This window comes from Falco biarmicus, chromosome 11 (assembly GCF_023638135.1).
Source record: "Falco biarmicus isolate bFalBia1 chromosome 11, bFalBia1.pri, whole genome shotgun sequence".
Taxonomy (NCBI): Eukaryota; Metazoa; Chordata; class Aves; order Falconiformes; family Falconidae; genus Falco; species Falco biarmicus.
The window spans coordinates 23,954,674-23,973,832 of record NC_079298.1 but is presented as its reverse complement, the minus strand read 5'-3'; the positions used below and the strand labels follow the sequence as shown (position 1 = coordinate 23,973,832).

Below are 19,159 nucleotides of genomic sequence, written 5' to 3'. Positions count from 1 at the left end.
TTTATCATATTATAAATGAAGAGTCTGTATTTATTCAAATGCTTACTGATAACATTTATTGATAACAATCAGGGCCTTAATACTCTCTAGAATATACTGTATTTTTATAGGCTGGAAGTAGTTGCAGTTCTTAAATACTTTCCAGTTATTTTTGTTTTTTATAGAAAGCATCTGTCAAAAAAAAAGGAGAAAAAAAAGGAGGATCTAATTTTTTATTCTGTCATTAGGTAAGCCTGACAGTAAGCAGAACATGTTCTAAAAGTTTGCATCGTATTATTGATGTTCAGATACTAGAATTGGACAGCCTAATCAGATAGAACAAAGAATTAACATTAAAAAAAAAATACTGTGTGAGATAAGGACTTTTTAAACTCAGATACAAGGCACATAATGAATACGTTCAAGTTAATGCCTTCAGAACAGACAACAGTTATGTGACGTTATGGTAGAGGAAATAGTGGATGAGGATTATGCTGGTTATTTACCAGGAGACATGGAGAAAATTGTTGGATTAAAAATACCTCCTAGAAACCTAAGCTGCAAACAGACACAAGAAAAGAAAGTTACGTGGCCTTAAAAATTGTGAGGCACAAAATGGACATTTTCTCCTCTCTTTAGATAGATCAAAAACTGTCTCTACAGGAGCATTCTCCAGAATTGTAGACCAAAGTTGTCTATTGCATTTAGCTGTGAAGATGCAAGACACAAGCTACCAGAATCTCTGCTATCATTGATGTTGAGACTGAGCGAGAGGAAAGCTGGTAATGCAGGGGAGGGAGCATGGGAGCATATGTGTAAGGTGCTATTTATATTTCTATTGTGGTATAAGGGTCTTTTATATATAGGTCATTTCTTGCAGCATTTGACTAATAAATCATGCTTATCACATTTCATTTTTATCAGATTTATATATTCCTAATAAAAAAAATTAAAGCCCGAAAGCACTGTAGTAATATTGTTTTTATTTGTGACTCATGCAGTGACTATTATCCTGTACAGGTGACTCAAACTTCTCTTTCTTTTTATCTTGAAGAATGTGCTGCACCCAAGACTACCGAAAGAATACAGCCTAATGGCTACTTTCCTACATGTATATTGTTATGGTAAGGGATTAGTCTGAATAGCGTATTTTTTAATGTGATGACAATGGAGAAAATAAATTGAGGGAGTATAAGTGTATGATGGAAAACAATAAAGTGATTTTGAAATATTTGGGAAGGAATAATTTTGCTCACACAAGGAGCCTGAGATTTGTCTTTCAAAACTCCCAATAAAAGGGAAGGTGGTTGTGGTTTTTTTCCAAGCTCTACTTATCTGTCTCATTTAAGGAGGACAAAATTAAGTAGTTAGGTTTTTGGTTATGACGTTTTTAGATCAAGAAAAAGCATCGATTAAAAAGCATTGTGGGGATTGAATCCATACCAAAACTGAAAGAAGAAATAGCTATACCAAAGATCCTGTTGGATCGGTTTTGCTTTTGCGTAACTTCGAAAAAAAACAACTTGGACAATTGAAAGCTAAAACAGTTGGTGTCTTTTTAAATAGGTATTGGTGTTCAGGTATTTAGTTGGTCATGGACTGGAGAGGAGGTTTTTTGGGTGTGAAGTTCTATGTGCTATTGCTAGAATCTAACACTAATAATATGGAAAAATGATTTGTACTGAAAGATATAACCAAATGAATGACATTTTTAAAATTCCATCTTCACATTTTATACTCCAGTGTAAGAATTGGTCAGAATTACTGGGTTTTATGGCTTCTGCTTCAAATAGTGACCTGTGATTATTGCTCTCTCTTTCCATTTGGTTGAAGAAAAAGATTCTGACAGAGTTGTTCACCTTTTATCTTCCCCAAGGGCTCTTTGAAGAAATAGAATGTTTAAAATCTTTCATGATTGGAAACATGAAAAGGGGTGAGTAATTACCCCTCTGCACATCCTAATAAAAATTGCTTTTCTGTCTGGACTTTGATAATTTGCACTAAAATCCTTCAACAAGAGAATTCTTCAGCATGGGCAAAAGTAATGAGTAAAATACTTAGTGATGTAATACTTTTTTCTAATCTAATTAGTCCATGTTGCTGTTTAATAGCACTTTGAATCTTAATTATCTTGCAGAGAAGCGTTACTAGAATAAAGCAAGTAATTGTCATTTTGAATTCAAAACTAGATTATTTTTCATTGTGGAGCACAGGTACTCCTTTGTTCTTTTTGTTCACAATTTGTAACTTTTGTTAATGGGCGTCCAGTCATGTTCAGCAAACTGGGAAGACACTGAGAGCGGTAAATGCTTGGGGTTTTTGCAGAAGTGCCTCATGTGATACCTTCTATTCTCAGCTATAGGTTAAAATTAGAACTAGACTGACATTGCATTAGAGTCTGAGTGAGAGTTCTAAATGGTTTTGGTAGTACAGACAAGATTCATAATTTATCTCTGCTCTTGCCCAGAAAGCGGTGAGTCGCAGGAAATCCTTGAAAACACCGAGTAATTGAGGTAAGCTGTTAAACTCTTTCAGATGCTTGGAGATGAGGTTGTTGGGACATCTGATTACTTGGGAGTAAATTCGCAGTTGTTTTACAGCCACACTTGGAAATTCACTTCTGAATTGTTGGCCACGATGGCACGACTATTAGTTTTTATTTTCCTGACAAATAATAAGAATTTGGTGGTAGTCCTGTTGTTATAGCATTAAATCTCCCTGAAAACAAAGTCATATACTTAGGCCCTCTTTCATATTTCATGGTTCTAAAGCAATATTTATTGAATAATGTTCTTTCCACAGCAAGAGTTACCCAGTGTAAGCTTTACTATGTTTTGTTTTGAGTACTTTTTTTTCAACTGTATAGTCCAATACTGGTTTTAGGAATGCAAGTATTAACAAATGTCTTTTCTGCAAAATTTATATAAGAAGAACTATAAGCTTAAAAAGGCTTATATTTCAAACAATGTCTCTATACAACAAGAAACAAGAGATCAGGTGAATCACTTAATCTCAATAGAAGTTTAATCCTGAAAAATAAGGCAATTTAAATCGTAACTACTAATCAGAGCAGAAAACCCCTCATATAGTGTCTTAGTTATTACTGTTGCATATCGGGATGAGGAATGGGAAAGGTAGCTAGTATGAGGAAAGAAAGGTTAATCCTTCAAACTAGTAAATTTGATCATTTATATGGGGGACGGAAAGAGGATACTATCCTCTGTTTACAAGAAAAAATTCAGTGGCTCTTTATGAACCTAAATGCCAGACTGCTTTGTGCCACACTGTCGCTGCCATTTGCATCACCTGTCAAATCCTGCCAATTTTTCTTAACAAACAAACAGTTAAGAATCTTTAATATTAATGTATTGGATGAGATTCTTCTTTATTCAAGCATTATAATTTGATTTTTATGCTGTCTTTAGAACAGGAAGCGTTCCTGACAACTTACATATGGTATTATTTGGCTATAAATTTTTAATTACGTGATTTCAGTATAGTCAGGCTTTACAAATAACTATCTTAGCAAAAAGCATGGTAAACAAAACAGATTGATTGACAGTTTGAACACAAAAATGTTCACTAAGCAATTCTGGCTTATCCATGCCATACAAAATTATAATGGAATAAATGTGATTGAAAAGATTGCTCTAAAAGACAGGCCTGCAGCAGTTATTGTAGGGAAATATATGTATAAAAGACCTGAAGTTCCACTTTTGTTGTTATCTACCTTCTTGTTTGGAAGAAAGTTACCCTCACTCATTTAGTTTGAATGGACGTGTAAGAGGTTTTTCTTACCTTTCCCTGAAAGTATTAGTAAAAAGTTTAAAGGGACCATTCTGGTTATCAGTGTCATGGGTACGCTGCTGTTGGCATGCAGTTTAGCCCTCCAAGCTTATCTGAATATCAATATCTTGGCTCCAGCTTATTTCCAAAAATACCCTTCCCCAAATGGCTACAGTAACAGCAGTAAGAATGCTTTTTAGAGGGATGCTCTGATTAGCATAGCTGAGTATCCTGGTTTGCTGCTCTTCGGGAAAATATGTATTAATTATCTCACTAAGGAATGGATGACTTCAGAACTTCAGGCTATTTTTTTTTTTTTTTAATAAATGTGGAACCTGACACTCAGGGCTACAAGAAGATTTGGAGAGATCTGAAGAATTTTAAAAGCCTTTTCTTAAAGGTAATGCATTACTAACTATAAAATATATTATAATGAGTTAAACTATGGAGAAAATGAATGCAAATAAAGTATACAAATTTATTTCCAGCAACAGTTCAGTTTCTCTAAAGTGCAAAACTCCTTTACTTGTAAGTATTTATACCAGCTAGCTGCCAGGATGCAGTAACCAGGATTTAACTGTCCTATATTGCACGTAACAGCTTCATTTCTTCCTGGGAAAGGAATGAATGCTTGTATCTGCATTTAGTAATCATGGGCAGTACTCAGCCTACCATTGGAAGGAACTGAGAGAAGCAGTTGTTCACTGACTAAGAATGCAGAGAGATTGCAAGAGTACCATTTCTTATTATAAAAAAAATTAACCAGGTGCGATTACTTATTTCTATAAAGAGAAAGCAGTTGGTAAAATTCAGTTCTATACATTAACTAAATTTAATAATATTATCAAGTGGCTATTGCAGTATTTTAGTTTTCATGTCACTGTCCCCATCTGGTAGCTGATACATGTGCTGATACGTTGAGCCTGAAATTCACAATCAGATTCCTGTGACTGAATCTGAACATGTAAGGATCATGACTGAAACTGCAGTTTGCATTGGAACATTCACTGCTGTGAAGACACTTTGGGAAGTGAGAATACACAAGATAAATGAAGAATTACAGAAAGAAAAGGAATTCAGACAGAGGTCTGCAGGAAGGTAGGTAAATTATAAATCTTTCTAAGTATGTGAAAAGCTAGACCGTATGTTACATTTCAGAAGACCATAATCAGTCTTTTCAGACTCATCCAGAGTCTGTTTAGTCATTACTCCAGCAGAATTCCCACTGGTTAGAATCCAATAATATGGTCAGGTCAAACCAAGAATTGTGTTCCGTGATAAAAACGTTAGCATATACACTAAATCCTCTAAATTCAAGTATTAAAATCCTCTCCTGTGTGGATATTTTCACCAGTGGAGGTTTTAATTTGTTATGCCTTCTTCTCAATAGAGGCATTAACAGGGTCACTTGGTCTGCTGTCTGCCCAGCAGTTTCATGAAATGTGAAGGAATTTAGCATTCTGGTCTTGGAACTCTTCCTAATTTGTCAGATATGTTTGAAATAGAGTAAGAAATTCAAAAGTTACTAATGGAAAATACAAGGAGAAAAAGAGAATTGGCCTAATTTTGGTAATTCTTAAGTCCCCTTTGGAAAGCAAGTGAAAAGAATCCCTAGCTGATTTACCCTGTTTGATTGCAATTCCATTTGGTGGAACTGAAGGCTTTCTTTTTAGGGAACTGCTTAAAAATTAACGGCTTTGGAACTTAGTTCCCTGTGACTTTTTACTCTGTTGCCCTGCTGCAGTACAATGAAAGTGAATGAAGTTATGTCTTCCTTCTGACTGTAAATTTGAAGAACTGTAAAATAAAATTCCTATAAATTACCTGAGCCAAACATTACTTTATCTTCTTTTCTTCCCTGAAATTGATAGCATATTTAGCATCTAGATATAATAAAAGTTGTTTGGCATCCAAAAAGGCTACTACTGTCTATTTGTTCCAGAAAAGTAGAACGGATAGTAATTATTGCCTGTATTCATTGTTGCACCACTGACAGATCTTCTTTCCCTTGTAGGCTACTACTTGTCTGGGAGGAGAGAGCTGCTTTAGCAAAGCTCAAAGAAAAAGTTATTAATGAAGATGGAAGAGCAATTTTAAGGATAGAGGAAGAAGAATGGAAGGTAGTGTTGATAGGAATGAATGCTGCTTGGATTGAATGACTGATGCATTAGAAAACTACTATTTACAACTTTATACTCACAGCTGCACTATTTTTAATCTATGAAGTGCTTACTGTGTGCTTTGCTAACAATTAAGACACACTGTTGTGAAAGTGTAAAAGCAAGCTGACTTTTTTAGTCCTCAGTATTAAGTATTACTCTGCAAAAATAGAGCACCAAAAGCTTTTTTGTGTTAGAAATTATTACAGTGCAAATTATGAGTTTAATTAAATAAATCATCATTTAACGTTAACACGCCTGAACTACTGAAATGTGTCAAGGTGAAAACCCTCTATGTTTAGGTGCAGGAAAGTGTTTCTTACGGTTGTTTCTAAGAGTAAAAGTGAATCAGTAGATTCCCAGAATACTATTGTTCTTGTTTCTGATGTATGGAGGGAAGCAGCTAACTGTAGAATCAATGACAGAGTGGAAGCCAGCGTCTGTTCTGAGCCACACAGAAATGCAGATGGCAGTTAGTGTGAGGTGATGAGAATTAGACCATGTTGAGGGCAGTGAGAGAGTGACAGCCACACTCAGCAATACTCTGGTGTCCACAGGGCAGTGTTCCTTGTTCAGGACTCAGAGCATACAGACATTGTGGCTTTTCTATTCCTCAGCACTTTTACTCTCAGCTGCTCACTGTTTTTCTTAACAGAATAATAGAATTTAGATCACCATTTAAATGAAAAAAGTCTATTTAGAGCAGTTTTCTCTTCAGTTATATTTGCTTTCTTCAAAGAAAAGAAATAAGCAAGCCTGACATTTTTCAAGCAATGACGGTAGTGCAGATATCTAAATCCTGGGAGCAAAAACTGGGCAGGTTAAATCTGTGGTCAGAATGACCCATATTGGTGGTGTTCATTTCAGGATGTTATGGTGTAGCTTGAGAAGAAAAAAACTGTTACTGTTTCAAATAAAACTTCTATGTAAGTCTGTATTCTTGTATACTAAGTGGAATTTCTTCTGGTTCCTATTTCTTGTCTTAGACACTACCTTCCTGCTTATTGAAACTAGTCCATCTCCAGGAATGGCAGCTTCATAGAACTAGTTTGCAGAAAATTCCTCAGTTCATTGGAAGATTTCAGAGTCTTGTTGTTCTAGATCTATCCCGGAACTCAATTGAAAGTATACCTAAAGAAATTGGTGAGCTGTGCTTTCTTTTATTTTAAGCTGCTTTCCTAAGAAAATTAATCTTACACAAACATGCCATTTGGGGGCACTTTGCCTGTCTAACAATCCTATTGAGTAGTTAGGAAACAGACAATTTAAATGTGACAGCGTGATAGAGATCTTAAAACCATGCATTCCCTATAAATAAATAAATAAAAAAATATGGGCAGATGGAGGAGACATATCTTTATGAAAGCTCAGCATGAGAAAAAAGTTTGTAGGCGCAGCAGGTACTAGACATCAGAACACAGCTAGAAATGTGGTACTGAAAAAACAGGCTTCGTGTTCTGAGTCCACGACACGAGTAGCCTATGTTCCCAAGGGCTTTTTTGATTTTTTTGGGCTTTTTTTCTTAGCAGTTCTGTACTAGAGAGTCCTGAAATCCTCCTATTTAAATTTCGGTGATTTTTTTTTTTTTCAGTGAGAACACTGAGCACTTGTATAACAGTAGAAGGATAACACAAAACAAGTAATACTGTATTTCAAATAGAATGAATGTGAACATTTGTGATTTCTCATTTGTGTTCTCTGCAGGCCAGCTGACTAGCCTCCAAGAGCTGCTTCTCAGTTACAACAGAATAAAGTCTGTTCCTAAGGAAATAAGTAACTGTGTCAGTCTGGAAAGATTGGAATTGGCTGTCAACAGGAGTATCTGTGATCTTCCTCCTCAGGTTTTGACAGACTGTTTTGCTTAGTTTTATTTAATGTATATTTTGAATTTATTTATTTATATTTTGAAAATAATTATCATTAAATGTTGTGCTCCCATGTGAAATCAGAGTATCAAAGCAAATCTGAAAACTACTCCACAGAAACAAGTATGTGAACAGTATTTGACTAATCAAACTGAAGCCATATGAGGACATACATATACCTGAGTGGTTGAAGGAGCCAATCTTTATTTTGTCCAGATAAATGACTTAGTGCATACAGGACAGTGATAACATTTGACGTTAATTTGTTTAGGCTGAAGGTCTTCACTGATTTACCGCACTGAGGATGTGATGCCTTAGCACAGAGAATTTCCCCTTTATGGTTGAGAACACAAATTCATAACATGTGCCAGGACACAACTGTAAGCACCTTTACCAGAGCTGCTGTCAAAAGGGTTTGTGTGATTTATACAACTGCCTGCACAAGTTGAATGAATGTTGTTCTGAGACATTGAAAGCAATTAAGAGAGAATAAAAACAATTGCTCACCTACTACTGAGCTTTAATTTGGACTGACCTAAATGTGAGAGACACCTGCATCTCTGTTAAGTCTCTTAGATAGAGATGACAATTATGTAACCATTTGTACTTGCTTCAATTTATTTAAAAACCCAGTAGTGGCAATAGTTGACAGCAATCATTGCCTTGCAAAATTGAGTGAATCCAACCAGTAATACCTAACAACACATCTTCAAATGAAAATATACACTAGTAATCAGAATCCAGGATTTACAAAATCTACGTGGATACAGGTTATATGGTATAATGTAGAGTGATAGCTTTTAAATTAACAGCTCATAGAAAATACGTGGTTCTGTCCTATTGAGACTACAGTGATATGAACACCATGAAACTCTGGGTATGTGAACTTGAGTGGTGTTCAGTGTTTAGACAGTTGGCCCAGATTTGCAATTAACATCTTTACATCACTTGAACACTGTAAAAGCGCCTGAAGGCAGGATTCGCCAAAGGACTTAGGTGTTGCATACTGAAATAAGGCTATGTTTAATTTTTAGAATGTCTTGCCGTGGCAGTAGACTTCAAAACATTGCAGGTGTCTAGGTTCCCTCTAAATTACAGTCCATGCAATTTGATTCATAAAAATTTAAATATTTGACTAATGAAAAATGGTGTATTGCATGGAGTATGAAATACTAAGGACAGTGGTGTTTCTAAAATTCCTTTTCTTCTCAGGGCTTAGGGTATACCTGTGTTGTAGTCACGGCATTCAGCTTCTCAGCATTTAGGGCACTCACTGCCAGGTGGGAGATAAAATTCTTCTGCCTGATCAGTTTCAAACCTACCTACCTTCCAGAACTGTAGTTGTTAGCTACTATCAGCTAACGGAACTCAGAAACCATTCTGTGTTTTCCAACTCCAGAACGTGTTGTAATGTTTCTAAATCGTTCTTTTTTTTCAGTCCACATTATTACAGCAGTGCTGTAATGCAACAGCTATACAAATTTACATTAAATCTTTCTTTTCAGCTCAGTGATTTAAAGAAGCTTTCACATATAGATTTGTGCATGAATCAGTTTACTACCATCCCTTCAGCTCTTCTCAACATGCCAAGTCTACAGTGGTTAGATATGGGGGGAAATAAACTCCAGGAGCTTCCTGAGGCAATTGACAGGTAAATAAAGCTCACATTTTGGCCTCAGTTCAACTGGATTGAAATTCTAATTATTAAATCCGACCTCAAAGGATTATATTAATGTTAATATCACTGCAAACTTAAGATTTATCAGTCCTAATGTGTTATTTTGGATGAGCTGGAATAATCCATATAACAAACAATAAATTCAGTACCAAGTTAAATATTTCTTGCCAATGACATTTTGGACCAGAGGTTAGGTGATTATCTTGGATGTGGGGTTTCCTTTGAGAATTGGTCTACCTTTATGAGAGTCCTTTATGTGGCTGTAAAAATGAACCGATTACTTTTTATTAATGATGGTAAGATTAATTTTCTGAATCTTGATTGCTTGCACGAATACCTATTTTACAGAATGGGAAATCTCCACACTTTATGGCTCCAAAGGAATGAGATAAACTCTTTGCCAGAAACCATTAGCAATATGAAAAATCTCAGTACTCTTGTTCTTAGCAATAACAAACTTAAGGATATTCCAGCCTGTATGAAGGACATGACAAATCTGAGGTAAGAAAAAGCAACAGAAATACAAATAAAAATACTAGAAGATAAGTTTTAAAGTCTGCCTTGAGTTGTACATCCTAAAGTGATACTAAGGCATGTCCACAGTTGTACAGATGGACGCAATACCCTGTAAGTCAGCATAATTACACAAATTCGCAACAGTTGAGCATCTGGTCAAGAAGGGTTGTGTAGCACAACTGATCTGAGTAAGTAAGCTATGATAGTTACAGTCCCAAATGAAAAAGGAGACTGTGATATATATGTTCTCATTTCTGAAAGGTCCAAACGCCCACTTCTAATTGACCTTTTATATCACTCTCTAAAGCCAAGAGCTAGGAGGAAAAATATGTGACAAACATAAAAACGACAAGAAGTTGAACTTTAGCACTAGAGAAGTCAAGAATTCAGGATTAAACAAAAAGGATTGGGTATAAGGATATGGATGAAACTCTCCTATATTTTATTTGAAAAATAAAAAAAATAATTAAATGTACATTTTTAATTGGTAGAACTTGAAATATTATTTTGTATACTGTGACAGAAACTTTCCTATTATTTGCATTTTTATTTGAATTACTAGATGCTGGCCATTTTCGAGAAAGAACCTTAGTCTAAATAAATCACATCTAGCCCAGTTAAGACAATTCTGTTTTCAGATGTTTTGGAAGAAGGCTCAGGGATGGACCAAAACCAGAGGGAGACAGGGCTGGCTATTGCCTTGCAAAGCTGGGAGGATGCAGGCATTTGCACTCTTGTTGTCATCCACTCATCTGGTTTTGGAAGTTCAGTAAGGTTGACAATGGGGTCAGGCAAACCCGAAGACAAAATGACAAGGACTGCAGGATTTTCTCCCACCACAATCAGCTACGGTTATTAAAAGGTGTTGTCTTGGCTTAGTTTACTTAATACTACTAATACAGTGGTGAGTTTAGTATAAGAAAAGACATTTTATTTTGCTCAAAAAACTGTTTGAAGAATCTTAATTGTTTCAAAAGAGTTGTTCTCTCTGGACAAAACCTGTTGCAAGAGTAACCTTTTCTGTTGAACTGTCAGATTTGTCAACTTCAGAGACAACCCGCTGGAGTTAGAGGTAATGCTCCCTCCGTGTGAGAATACAGAAGAGGAGGAGCAACAGGAAATGTTTGGCATTGAATTCATGCACATGTATATCCAGGAGTCACTCAAGAAAAGAGGTATGGCTTTTTTATTATTTCAGATCTCTCGGGAATGCAGTGCTGAACGGAAGGATAAACAAGAGCTAGGATACACAGACAAATAAAATATGAATAATCTTCTTAATAAATGAGTTAATATTTTCAAAAAAATCTGTAAAGAGATTTTTACTGAGGGTAGGTTGCAGTAAGAGACCAGGAGAAGCACTTCTGAACAGATGTGCAGGTGGCAGCTGTTAACTGCAGACACTTCATTGCAGATATAAAATGTTCTCTCTGATCTTCATTCTGTTTATCATGAAGGCCTAAAAATTTGATGACCGAAATGCTCTTGGTTTAGAACGCTAAGGAAGCTTTTTTCTTATCAATATTTCATAAATGAATAATCAAATTAGCAAAAATATATCAAGATGACAGTTTACAAGTAAGCTTTCGTCCTTAACGTTCCCCTAGCGCCAAGGGCTGATCAAAGTACCTGGGCCTACTTAATTAACCTAAGAGGAAACACAAAGCTATCCTGAACTTTTAAAGTGAAAATAAAGTATGTTAATTGCTCTTATTTTAATCCATTGTCTTTCAGGAAATCTGGAAAGCTGTACTTTTGGTACTTCTGTCATAAATGATAATGAATAAAGAACGTAACTGTGAATGGAAGAACATATCAAGTATACTTCCTGGAAAAGCAGCACACAGCAGGTTTTAAACGTTCTTGGGCATTTTATTTTTCCACTGATGAGAATTTGTTTGCATATTTGTAATTCCTAGTGAAACTGGGTAATATAAGACCTTTCCTGGGCACAGGAAAGACTTAAAGAGCTCTTTATAAGCAATGAATTAGCTTTTTAAAAAATCCAGGTTTAGTTTTGTAGGGGTTTTTTCCTATCAATTCCAGATCTGTCTTCTGTCATGTAGTTGGCTCTGGTATCAAAGACAGACTTGGGACAGCTGTCAACAGAACATTCTCCAAGGACACAGCAGGCTCTGTATAATACTGTAGTGCAGCCTTGTATCCGTGTTGTTGCAAATATTCAATCCGTCCATGATCAATCAGCAGTTTACAGAGGTGACCTATCTCCTTTCGTTCTTCAACAGTAAGTATCCTGGTTTCATAGAAAGGAGGAAAAGAATTAACAACGTGTCAGAAGAATAGTTTTGTTAATTAACATCAGTAGTTAAGCTTAGAAAAACTAGTGAAATCACGCTTAAGTTCAACTCAGGCAAGCATGACTGTTTAAATATTTTTAAATGTACGTCCATGAAAATTGTATTTTTAAAGTAGAATATTTCTATAAATTTCATAATTAAAATGTTTCTATAAAGTAAGTCATTTTGAAGGAGCCAAAAAAGTTTCAGGTACCACTATACGTAATTTTACTTTTCTGCAGAAGTCCATTTGTTAGGAAAAAAATTACATACCCTTGTAAAGTATCAGAACTGCTCTCGGTCTTGCTGCACGTTTGCTCATGTTCTTCCATGTTGTTAGACTCATCTTCACTTTCGTCACTTGTAGAGGCTTTGGTTGTGGTTTCTCGCATACCGCAAGTGGCCCAGCTACTCATTCTCTGAAAATAATTAAATTCTACTGGTCCAAGTCCTACTGATTTAAAGAACTCCCTGCCTACATAATGTGTCCAGTCACACTTGTGATGGCAACACAGTGCAATAACAATTCCAGCTACAGGCTTACAGTCATCTTTGTTGCTTTCATTATCAGCAGAGTTGTTAGAAGCCACCTCTGTCTTATCAGTCCTAGAGCGTTTTGGTGCAGGCTCTTGAGATTCTCCATCACAGCAAGTTGTATAACTTTCAACCAGGCATCTCAAAGCAAGATCTAGGAAAAAACCAGATATACCCCCCAAAAATAGCGATGAACACCATGCCGTTATTTGCATAAGGCTATATGCCACGAAGAATAAAAGCATACATCACGAACTAGGTCAAAAAGCAATTTTAAGCATAACCAAAAATTACAAGCATGCTTTGAAAACATGAAAACCCTAAATGAATATTATTGAGACCCCTGGAGCTACTAAGGGCTTATCCTCTATTTGTTCTACACAAGTAAATTCGAAATACTTTGGTTAACAAACTGGCATATTATCTCTTCCCTGTAAAACATTCAAGTATTTGCTCTAAAAGTCTGATATCTAGGACACAATCTATGTAATACATACATGTATTTCTTAAATGCTTAACTGTCGTCTTTGTAACAGTACCTATATAGGTGTCGTATTTGAGATGCCTTTACTTAGCAGAGACGTAACATTAGAAAAAGCGTGTTTAAAATTATCAGGACAGAAACATATTCTTCTCATTTTCAGAACACAAATTGAGAAAGAAAAGTATTTCAGAGTAGAGGTGATGGTGTTAAAACAGTACTTCCAACAGTTTACAAATATATGACCCATGCCACCACACACTATTCTTTATTCTACTATTCTTTTAGATGTATAGATAAAGAAAGGTTTTACTTCTGTCTAGTGTAGCCTTGCATCTATTCTCCACTTACTATTCCACTGAAGTCAATAGATGTCAGTAGATATTTAGATGACACATAATTGCTTCATTCACTAAAAAAGGGTTAAGAGGGCAAGAAAAGCTTAAAAGGACAGTTGGGAAGATCAGTCCATCCAGATCGTAAGATTTAGTATTGTAGTTTTCTGCAGTTCACACATATGTAATTCATACCTGTTGCAGCACCACATAAATGTTTCCCAATACCTACTAGTGGTAGCTTTTTCTTCTCTAAAATAGGTACTTTATCTGGAGAGAGAAAAAAAAAAAGATAATGCCCACATACAGTCCACAACAACCCCAGAACCTCTATTATTATAGTTGGGGCAATATTTTTTTCAGATAATGTAACTTCAGCACACTTAAAAAAAGAAATAAATGTTTACCACTATTAAAAATACAGTGGACTGTATATACAGTTATAAGCTATTCAAAGGAAAGTTTCTTTTTTAAAAGAAGTTAAGAGGATTGGATGTTGTGGCTGAGAAGCATATTTAAACACTTCAGCCTTTCTATACTGCCTATGAAATTTAAATATGTTAATGCATCTCCTGGTGACAGGTGTTCCCACGAGTTCTGTAGTACTGATATGCATAGCAAATCAATGATATGCATGACTTGCTTCATTCTGCACGCCTACAACCAACAATGCAATGGTTTTTAGTCCTGCAAGTTCTTAAAAAACATTCAAAGTGGTTTTGTTTAGGTATTTCTCACCTACATTGATGTCCTCCTAAGTGTATAAAAAGCAGAAAATTTTAAGTCTCCATTTAATACATGTATGTGTGTGTATATATGTATATACACAGAGCATTAACATGTCCAAGTAACCACTGAGAATCATGTTCAAACCCAAGTACATCTAAGCGTGCTACATACAAATTGACTTGAATTCCAGTATTCAAAATCTACAATTAAGCCTCTAGTTACACAGTTATGCAAGCCGAGAAGGAACTTACTTAAACATAAGTGCTGAATATCAACTTGAAGCCTTTCAAATACAGAATCTCTCCTTTTATGTTTTCCATCCACCTGTGTAAACATAACAACAAGATCATTAAGCAGGGCTGCCCACTAATAATTATACTTTTGCTCCAGATATTAATGCTAGACTTTTTTTCCTGTCAAGTCAACATCTGCATATTTCCAACATTATACACCAGGATTTTTTTTTTTTTAAATAAATTTGCTATTGCTGAAGTATGGAATGTAGGCAATCACACTTCCAAAAACTTTTAAAATGTAAAGGTTTTGTTTTGGTTTTAAAGATAAAAAGCAAATACTAATAGCTTCAATGACAATAGTTTAAAAATTATAGTCTGCCAATGTGACAATAACCTCTTACCTTGAACCTTGTAGTTGCCCTTTCCACAAGCAAAAACTGAACATTTTCAGCATCCTGTAAGGCAACGTCAACCCAGTGAGACAGCTTTCCTCGCCCAGCTCCAAACTCAACAAAACATCTTCCTGGACCGAGTAAATGTAGTTTTTCCATGTTACCTAAAATAGAAGCCTACAAACATCAAAAGATTATACAAACCAAGCAAATACATACATCGTGTATTGTAATGCCCAGTGGAAAATGATTACTTCACCAAACTTCAAAAGACTTTTTCAAGCCTTTCCTTCCATGAGGGATTAGGAAGAAGATGATGTGTACACAGAGGAAAGGGATTATAACTTCTGGCTAGTCAGCATAACCCTGCCCTTCTTCCACTGCTCGCAGAACTCCACCCGCATTTTTTTGGAGTGGGATTTGTAGGATCCAGGTACATGCTATAATACTCTCCGCCGATTCTCAAAGTAGACATCCAAAATATGGGTACTGTACTAGATCTTTCTGTGAAGCATCAGTGCCCGCAGAGCCCTCTCTCTCTGCTGCAGTTAAGCATTTTGTAATACATAGGAAAGCTAGAACATGGGAAGAAAGTAAGATCCAGACATTTCTCACTTTTAGATTTTCTTCCCAAAACTTTCTATTTTGCTACAGTATGCAATTCATCTCCCTTACAATTCTTGCTGTTCAATGCACTTAAAAAGGCAGAAGGCAAACTCGGGCTCTCCAGTTCTTTTTATGCATCTGTTATATAACCAGGAAGTCTAGGACCAGCTCTTACAGAAAAAGTAAAAAAATTCCTTTTTAATTCTTAGTAAATACAACATTTTACCTTTGGTAGCTCAGATTTATTATGAGGTAATATAAAATAAGAATACATTAGTTAAAATTCAGAATACCACCACATAATTTGTAATTTATTTCAGTATCCTAATAAACTTTTGTTACTAACATTTAACACAACAGCCATTCAAAGGTTATATACATGCTATTATTTGAAGAGCATAGTTACTGAGCATCTCCGATTTCCTCTACGTGAAGTGACGAGCATCATGGATGCACAGTCACTCAAATTTACAGCAGCAGAATTCCATGTGTTTAAAAACATCTATACCTATGAGTAAAGCAGCGATCATACCTGTTGTTTCAAGTGTTTGACAGCAGATTCCCCATTCTTTGGGTCATTTAAGGCTTCTTGTAAAGCCTGGTGGGACAGTACTTGTTCCTTAAGGTGAAGTTCCAGACCTGCATGCAAATGCAAATACAAAACTTGTAAGGTATAGGTTTCCAGTTTCCAAGAGTTTTTGTTTTTGTAACACATACGTTACAATATTCAGACATGAGCTCAATCTGTAGCACCAACAAAACAGTCTGTTGGGAGCATAAATCTATCATCACATGTTTATAACAGAGCTGTATTATCTGTAGTGGTATCTCGAGTGGGAAACAAAAAACACAGAAGGAAGGGAAATTAGCAATATGAACAAAAGTTCAGTATTTTATCATTCTCTCAATCTAGTATATTCTTCTGAGTAAAATTTAGCTATAGAAGGATTGCCTATTATCTTGCTAATAATTACTTCAGATGCGTTTAGTGCCAAATGTCTTACATTTTCACAGATATCTAACAGCAAAAATGACAATGAAATATTCAATCAATTCAATTTAAAACGTCTTATTTTCAGTATTAAGTAAACTCACCAGTACTTGCTTTTTTCAATGTGATGATTAAGTTATCCAGCTTTTCTTTGGATAGAGAACAGATAGGTACCTTTTTAAGGGGGAAATAAAAGTGGCATCCATAAATTCAAGAGCTTTTTATCTTTGATAGTTCTTTAGTCGTATGATAAATTGCAATATGTTATGTAGGGACTAAGCTTTAGAATAAATAAATGTACTCACTTCTTTTTCTGGTATTTCTGCTACGTCTTTTAAACCTGCATTAATATCTTGAACAAAGTAGACCTTTAAAATTCAAAAGAAATATGATTTTGTTAATCATCAGGAAGCAAAATGCTAAATTCTTCACTGGTTTTATGATAAAGTACATAGCAATAGGAATCCACTGCAAAAGAAGATATTTCAAGTAATTTTTTTCCCTATAGTCTGATCCCGAGTCCCCACCAGAAATGACTGTTCTGACGCATTTTGACAAGACTGAACGTGTTTGTAAGAGTTAAGCTGTCAACACTTACTAGACTGATGCCGGAGGTGATTTTAAGGTTTCCCAGGTAATACTAAAGGTACGATACTCATAAAGCAGAAGGGCAGATAATAAAGAAGCCATCTTCGGTTTTCTTGAAACAGCTGTTGAGACATACATCTTATTCCTTCCCTCAGCACTGGCTGCAACTCGGCCTAGCTTTCCACAATTCACTGCTAGTTTGAGTGAAGCAGCCAGCTGGTTAGGGCAGCAGACTGCCAGGGGTAGGAAAACACCTAGAAAACACCCGCTAGTTTTGCTTTCCAAGGATAATCTGTCACTGAGTTTCTAAAATGAATGGCAATTGTGAGAGACTATTCTCAGAGAACGTTTTTGAGAAAAACAAATTCAGCATTTTCATTTGCAACTAAGACAACTGAAAAGTTGTACTGAACTATGGTGAAAGGGGACACAGAGTATGAGGAGACTGGAATGTGAATTCCATTTCAGCAAGCACTTAATTCAGCTTCCATATCGTCCTTCCTGTAGTGCTTGCTAAGACTGCTGTCCTCCGGTTCACAGCTGCTGTCAGCACAATGAACTCTCTGCATGTAGTCGACCAGTTCATTATTAGATCAAGCATACGCATGTACATGGTCATGTATGTGGTTAACAGGTCAGTCTGTTTCTTTAACTTGAAATTTAGGCAAAATATGTAAATATCTACAGCAAAACAGTCAAAAGAATTTGAAAAACAGAGGATGTTAACCAATCCTTACAAGTAGTTAACCAAAGGCATGGCTTTGGGAGAATAAATAGACACTGTAAGTCAGTCAAGCTAAGAAAGTAACAAGATAAGCTCAGGGAGAACCAAATGGGAAAGAAATTAAGAGACCAAACAGAAAATTACTTGGAACTATGTATGAACTAACCTAATTAGCATACTAAAAGACCCACCGTGGAGCAAGGAAAGCCCCCTCCCAATACGGCCCCCTCCCCACAGACCAGTGAAAAGAAAGGATGCCGTACCTTTAAATGGAGACTTGTAAGGACCTATGAAAATTGTGACTAAACCTGAGCGTCAGCAATTGCTCAAAGTGCATAAAATGCTTTACTACGTGTTAACTGGTGTGCTGCCTCGGTGGTTTAACCACCTAGCACCCGGTCTTGTGCAAGCCTGGAATAAGTGACACGTCAGCCTGTGTGCAAGACTGGTGCCCCGCGAGCCGGGCCACCAGCGCCGAGTGCGGGGCCACGGGCAGCGCTGCAAGGTCGCGGGGCGCGGGCCTGCTGAACACTTACTGGCTTCGGCTTCGCTCTTGAATTACATTTTTTTAAATGCTTTTGTAGTTGGTCTTCGTATACAGTGCTAAAATCCAAATGGAAAGAAAAGTTACGTAGATGCATTTCTCATGCGAGCTCTGGCAAAAAACAGGAGAGGCATTTACAGGTACTCACTGTTTGGGATCGAGAGGGCACGGAATTCTTTTCCTGTCATTTTCTTCCTAGTCACAAAAGAAAAGTTTTAGACAACACTTCAGCATGCGTTCAGCATTCCTGTTCTAGAGATGCTGTTGAGGGACACCTGATTTTCATAAAGCATCTACTCTGAGGTAGGCACGTCAACTGGAATGGAGAAATTGAGACAAGAGTTCAGTACCCGAGTGGCTCCTAAGAGAAAGAACAAACCTATAACGTAACGGCCGCGTTCCTGCCGGGCTGAACGAGTGGCCTCAGCACATCCGCTGCTCGAAGGCTGCACCGGCGCTGCCGCTCCCGCCCGCTCGGGCGGCCATGTCACCCCAGGCCCCAGCCGTGCCGCCGGGGCGTCCCCTCCCCCGCCGCAGGAAGGTGCCAGCTGCCCCGCCCGGCCAGGCCCGGTACCTCCTGCTGCTCGTGCTCTCCGCAGAAGCGCCTCCCGGGAGCCGGGATCATCTTGCAGAAGCGCTTCTTCCTCTCCACGAAGTAGGCACAGCGCCCCGGGATCGGAGCGCCGCGGCCCAGCTCCGGCGCCGCCATTGCCGTCCCA

The 19,159-nt window shown here is 36.8% G+C and overlaps 2 protein-coding genes across 6 annotated transcripts; one reads left to right on the top strand and one right to left on the bottom strand.

Moving 5' to 3' along the window:
* Positions 1–54: 54 nt before the first annotated feature.
* LRRC39 (leucine rich repeat containing 39) lies at positions 55–11,852 on the top strand. Of its 3 annotated transcripts, XM_056355331.1 has the most exons (12): positions 55–1,103; positions 1,856–1,912; positions 2,447–2,492; positions 4,112–4,165; positions 4,663–4,863; positions 5,780–5,885; positions 6,911–7,067; positions 7,629–7,765; positions 9,295–9,440; positions 9,816–9,968; positions 11,019–11,158; positions 11,718–11,852. In XM_056355331.1, the coding sequence occupies exons 5-12, from the start codon at positions 4,739–4,741 to the stop codon at positions 11,768–11,770; spliced, it is 1,017 nt and encodes a 338-aa protein (XP_056211306.1). In that variant the 5' UTR covers positions 55–1,103; positions 1,856–1,912; positions 2,447–2,492; positions 4,112–4,165; positions 4,663–4,738; the 3' UTR covers positions 11,771–11,852. The 3 variants fall into 3 exon arrangements, with proteins under 3 accessions (XP_056211306.1, XP_056211304.1, XP_056211305.1); XM_056355329.1 differs by lacking the exon at positions 11,718–11,852 and having other exon boundaries at positions 11,019–11,259; XM_056355330.1 differs by lacking the exons at positions 55–1,103; positions 1,856–1,912; positions 11,718–11,852 and having other exon boundaries at positions 1,930–2,492; positions 11,019–11,259.
* TRMT13 (tRNA methyltransferase 13 homolog) lies at positions 11,152–19,149 on the bottom strand. Of its 3 annotated transcripts, none has more exons than XM_056355345.1 (11): positions 19,015–19,149; positions 18,589–18,635; positions 18,433–18,499; positions 16,890–16,952; positions 16,689–16,758; positions 16,126–16,232; positions 14,997–15,164; positions 14,611–14,683; positions 13,826–13,900; positions 12,554–12,968; positions 11,152–12,237 (listed from the first exon to the last, which is right to left on the bottom strand). In XM_056355345.1, exons 1-11 carry the CDS (start codon positions 19,147–19,149, stop codon positions 12,042–12,044), a joined length of 1,416 nt encoding a protein of 471 aa, XP_056211320.1. In that variant the 3' UTR covers positions 11,152–12,041. The 3 variants fall into 3 exon arrangements, 2 of the variants coding, with proteins under 2 accessions (XP_056211320.1, XP_056211321.1); XM_056355346.1 differs by lacking the exon at positions 11,152–12,237 and having other exon boundaries at positions 12,560–12,699; positions 12,825–12,968; XR_008824560.1 differs by lacking the exon at positions 11,152–12,237 and having other exon boundaries at positions 12,831–12,968; positions 13,647–13,900.
* Between the last annotated feature and the right edge of the window lie 10 nt (positions 19,150–19,159).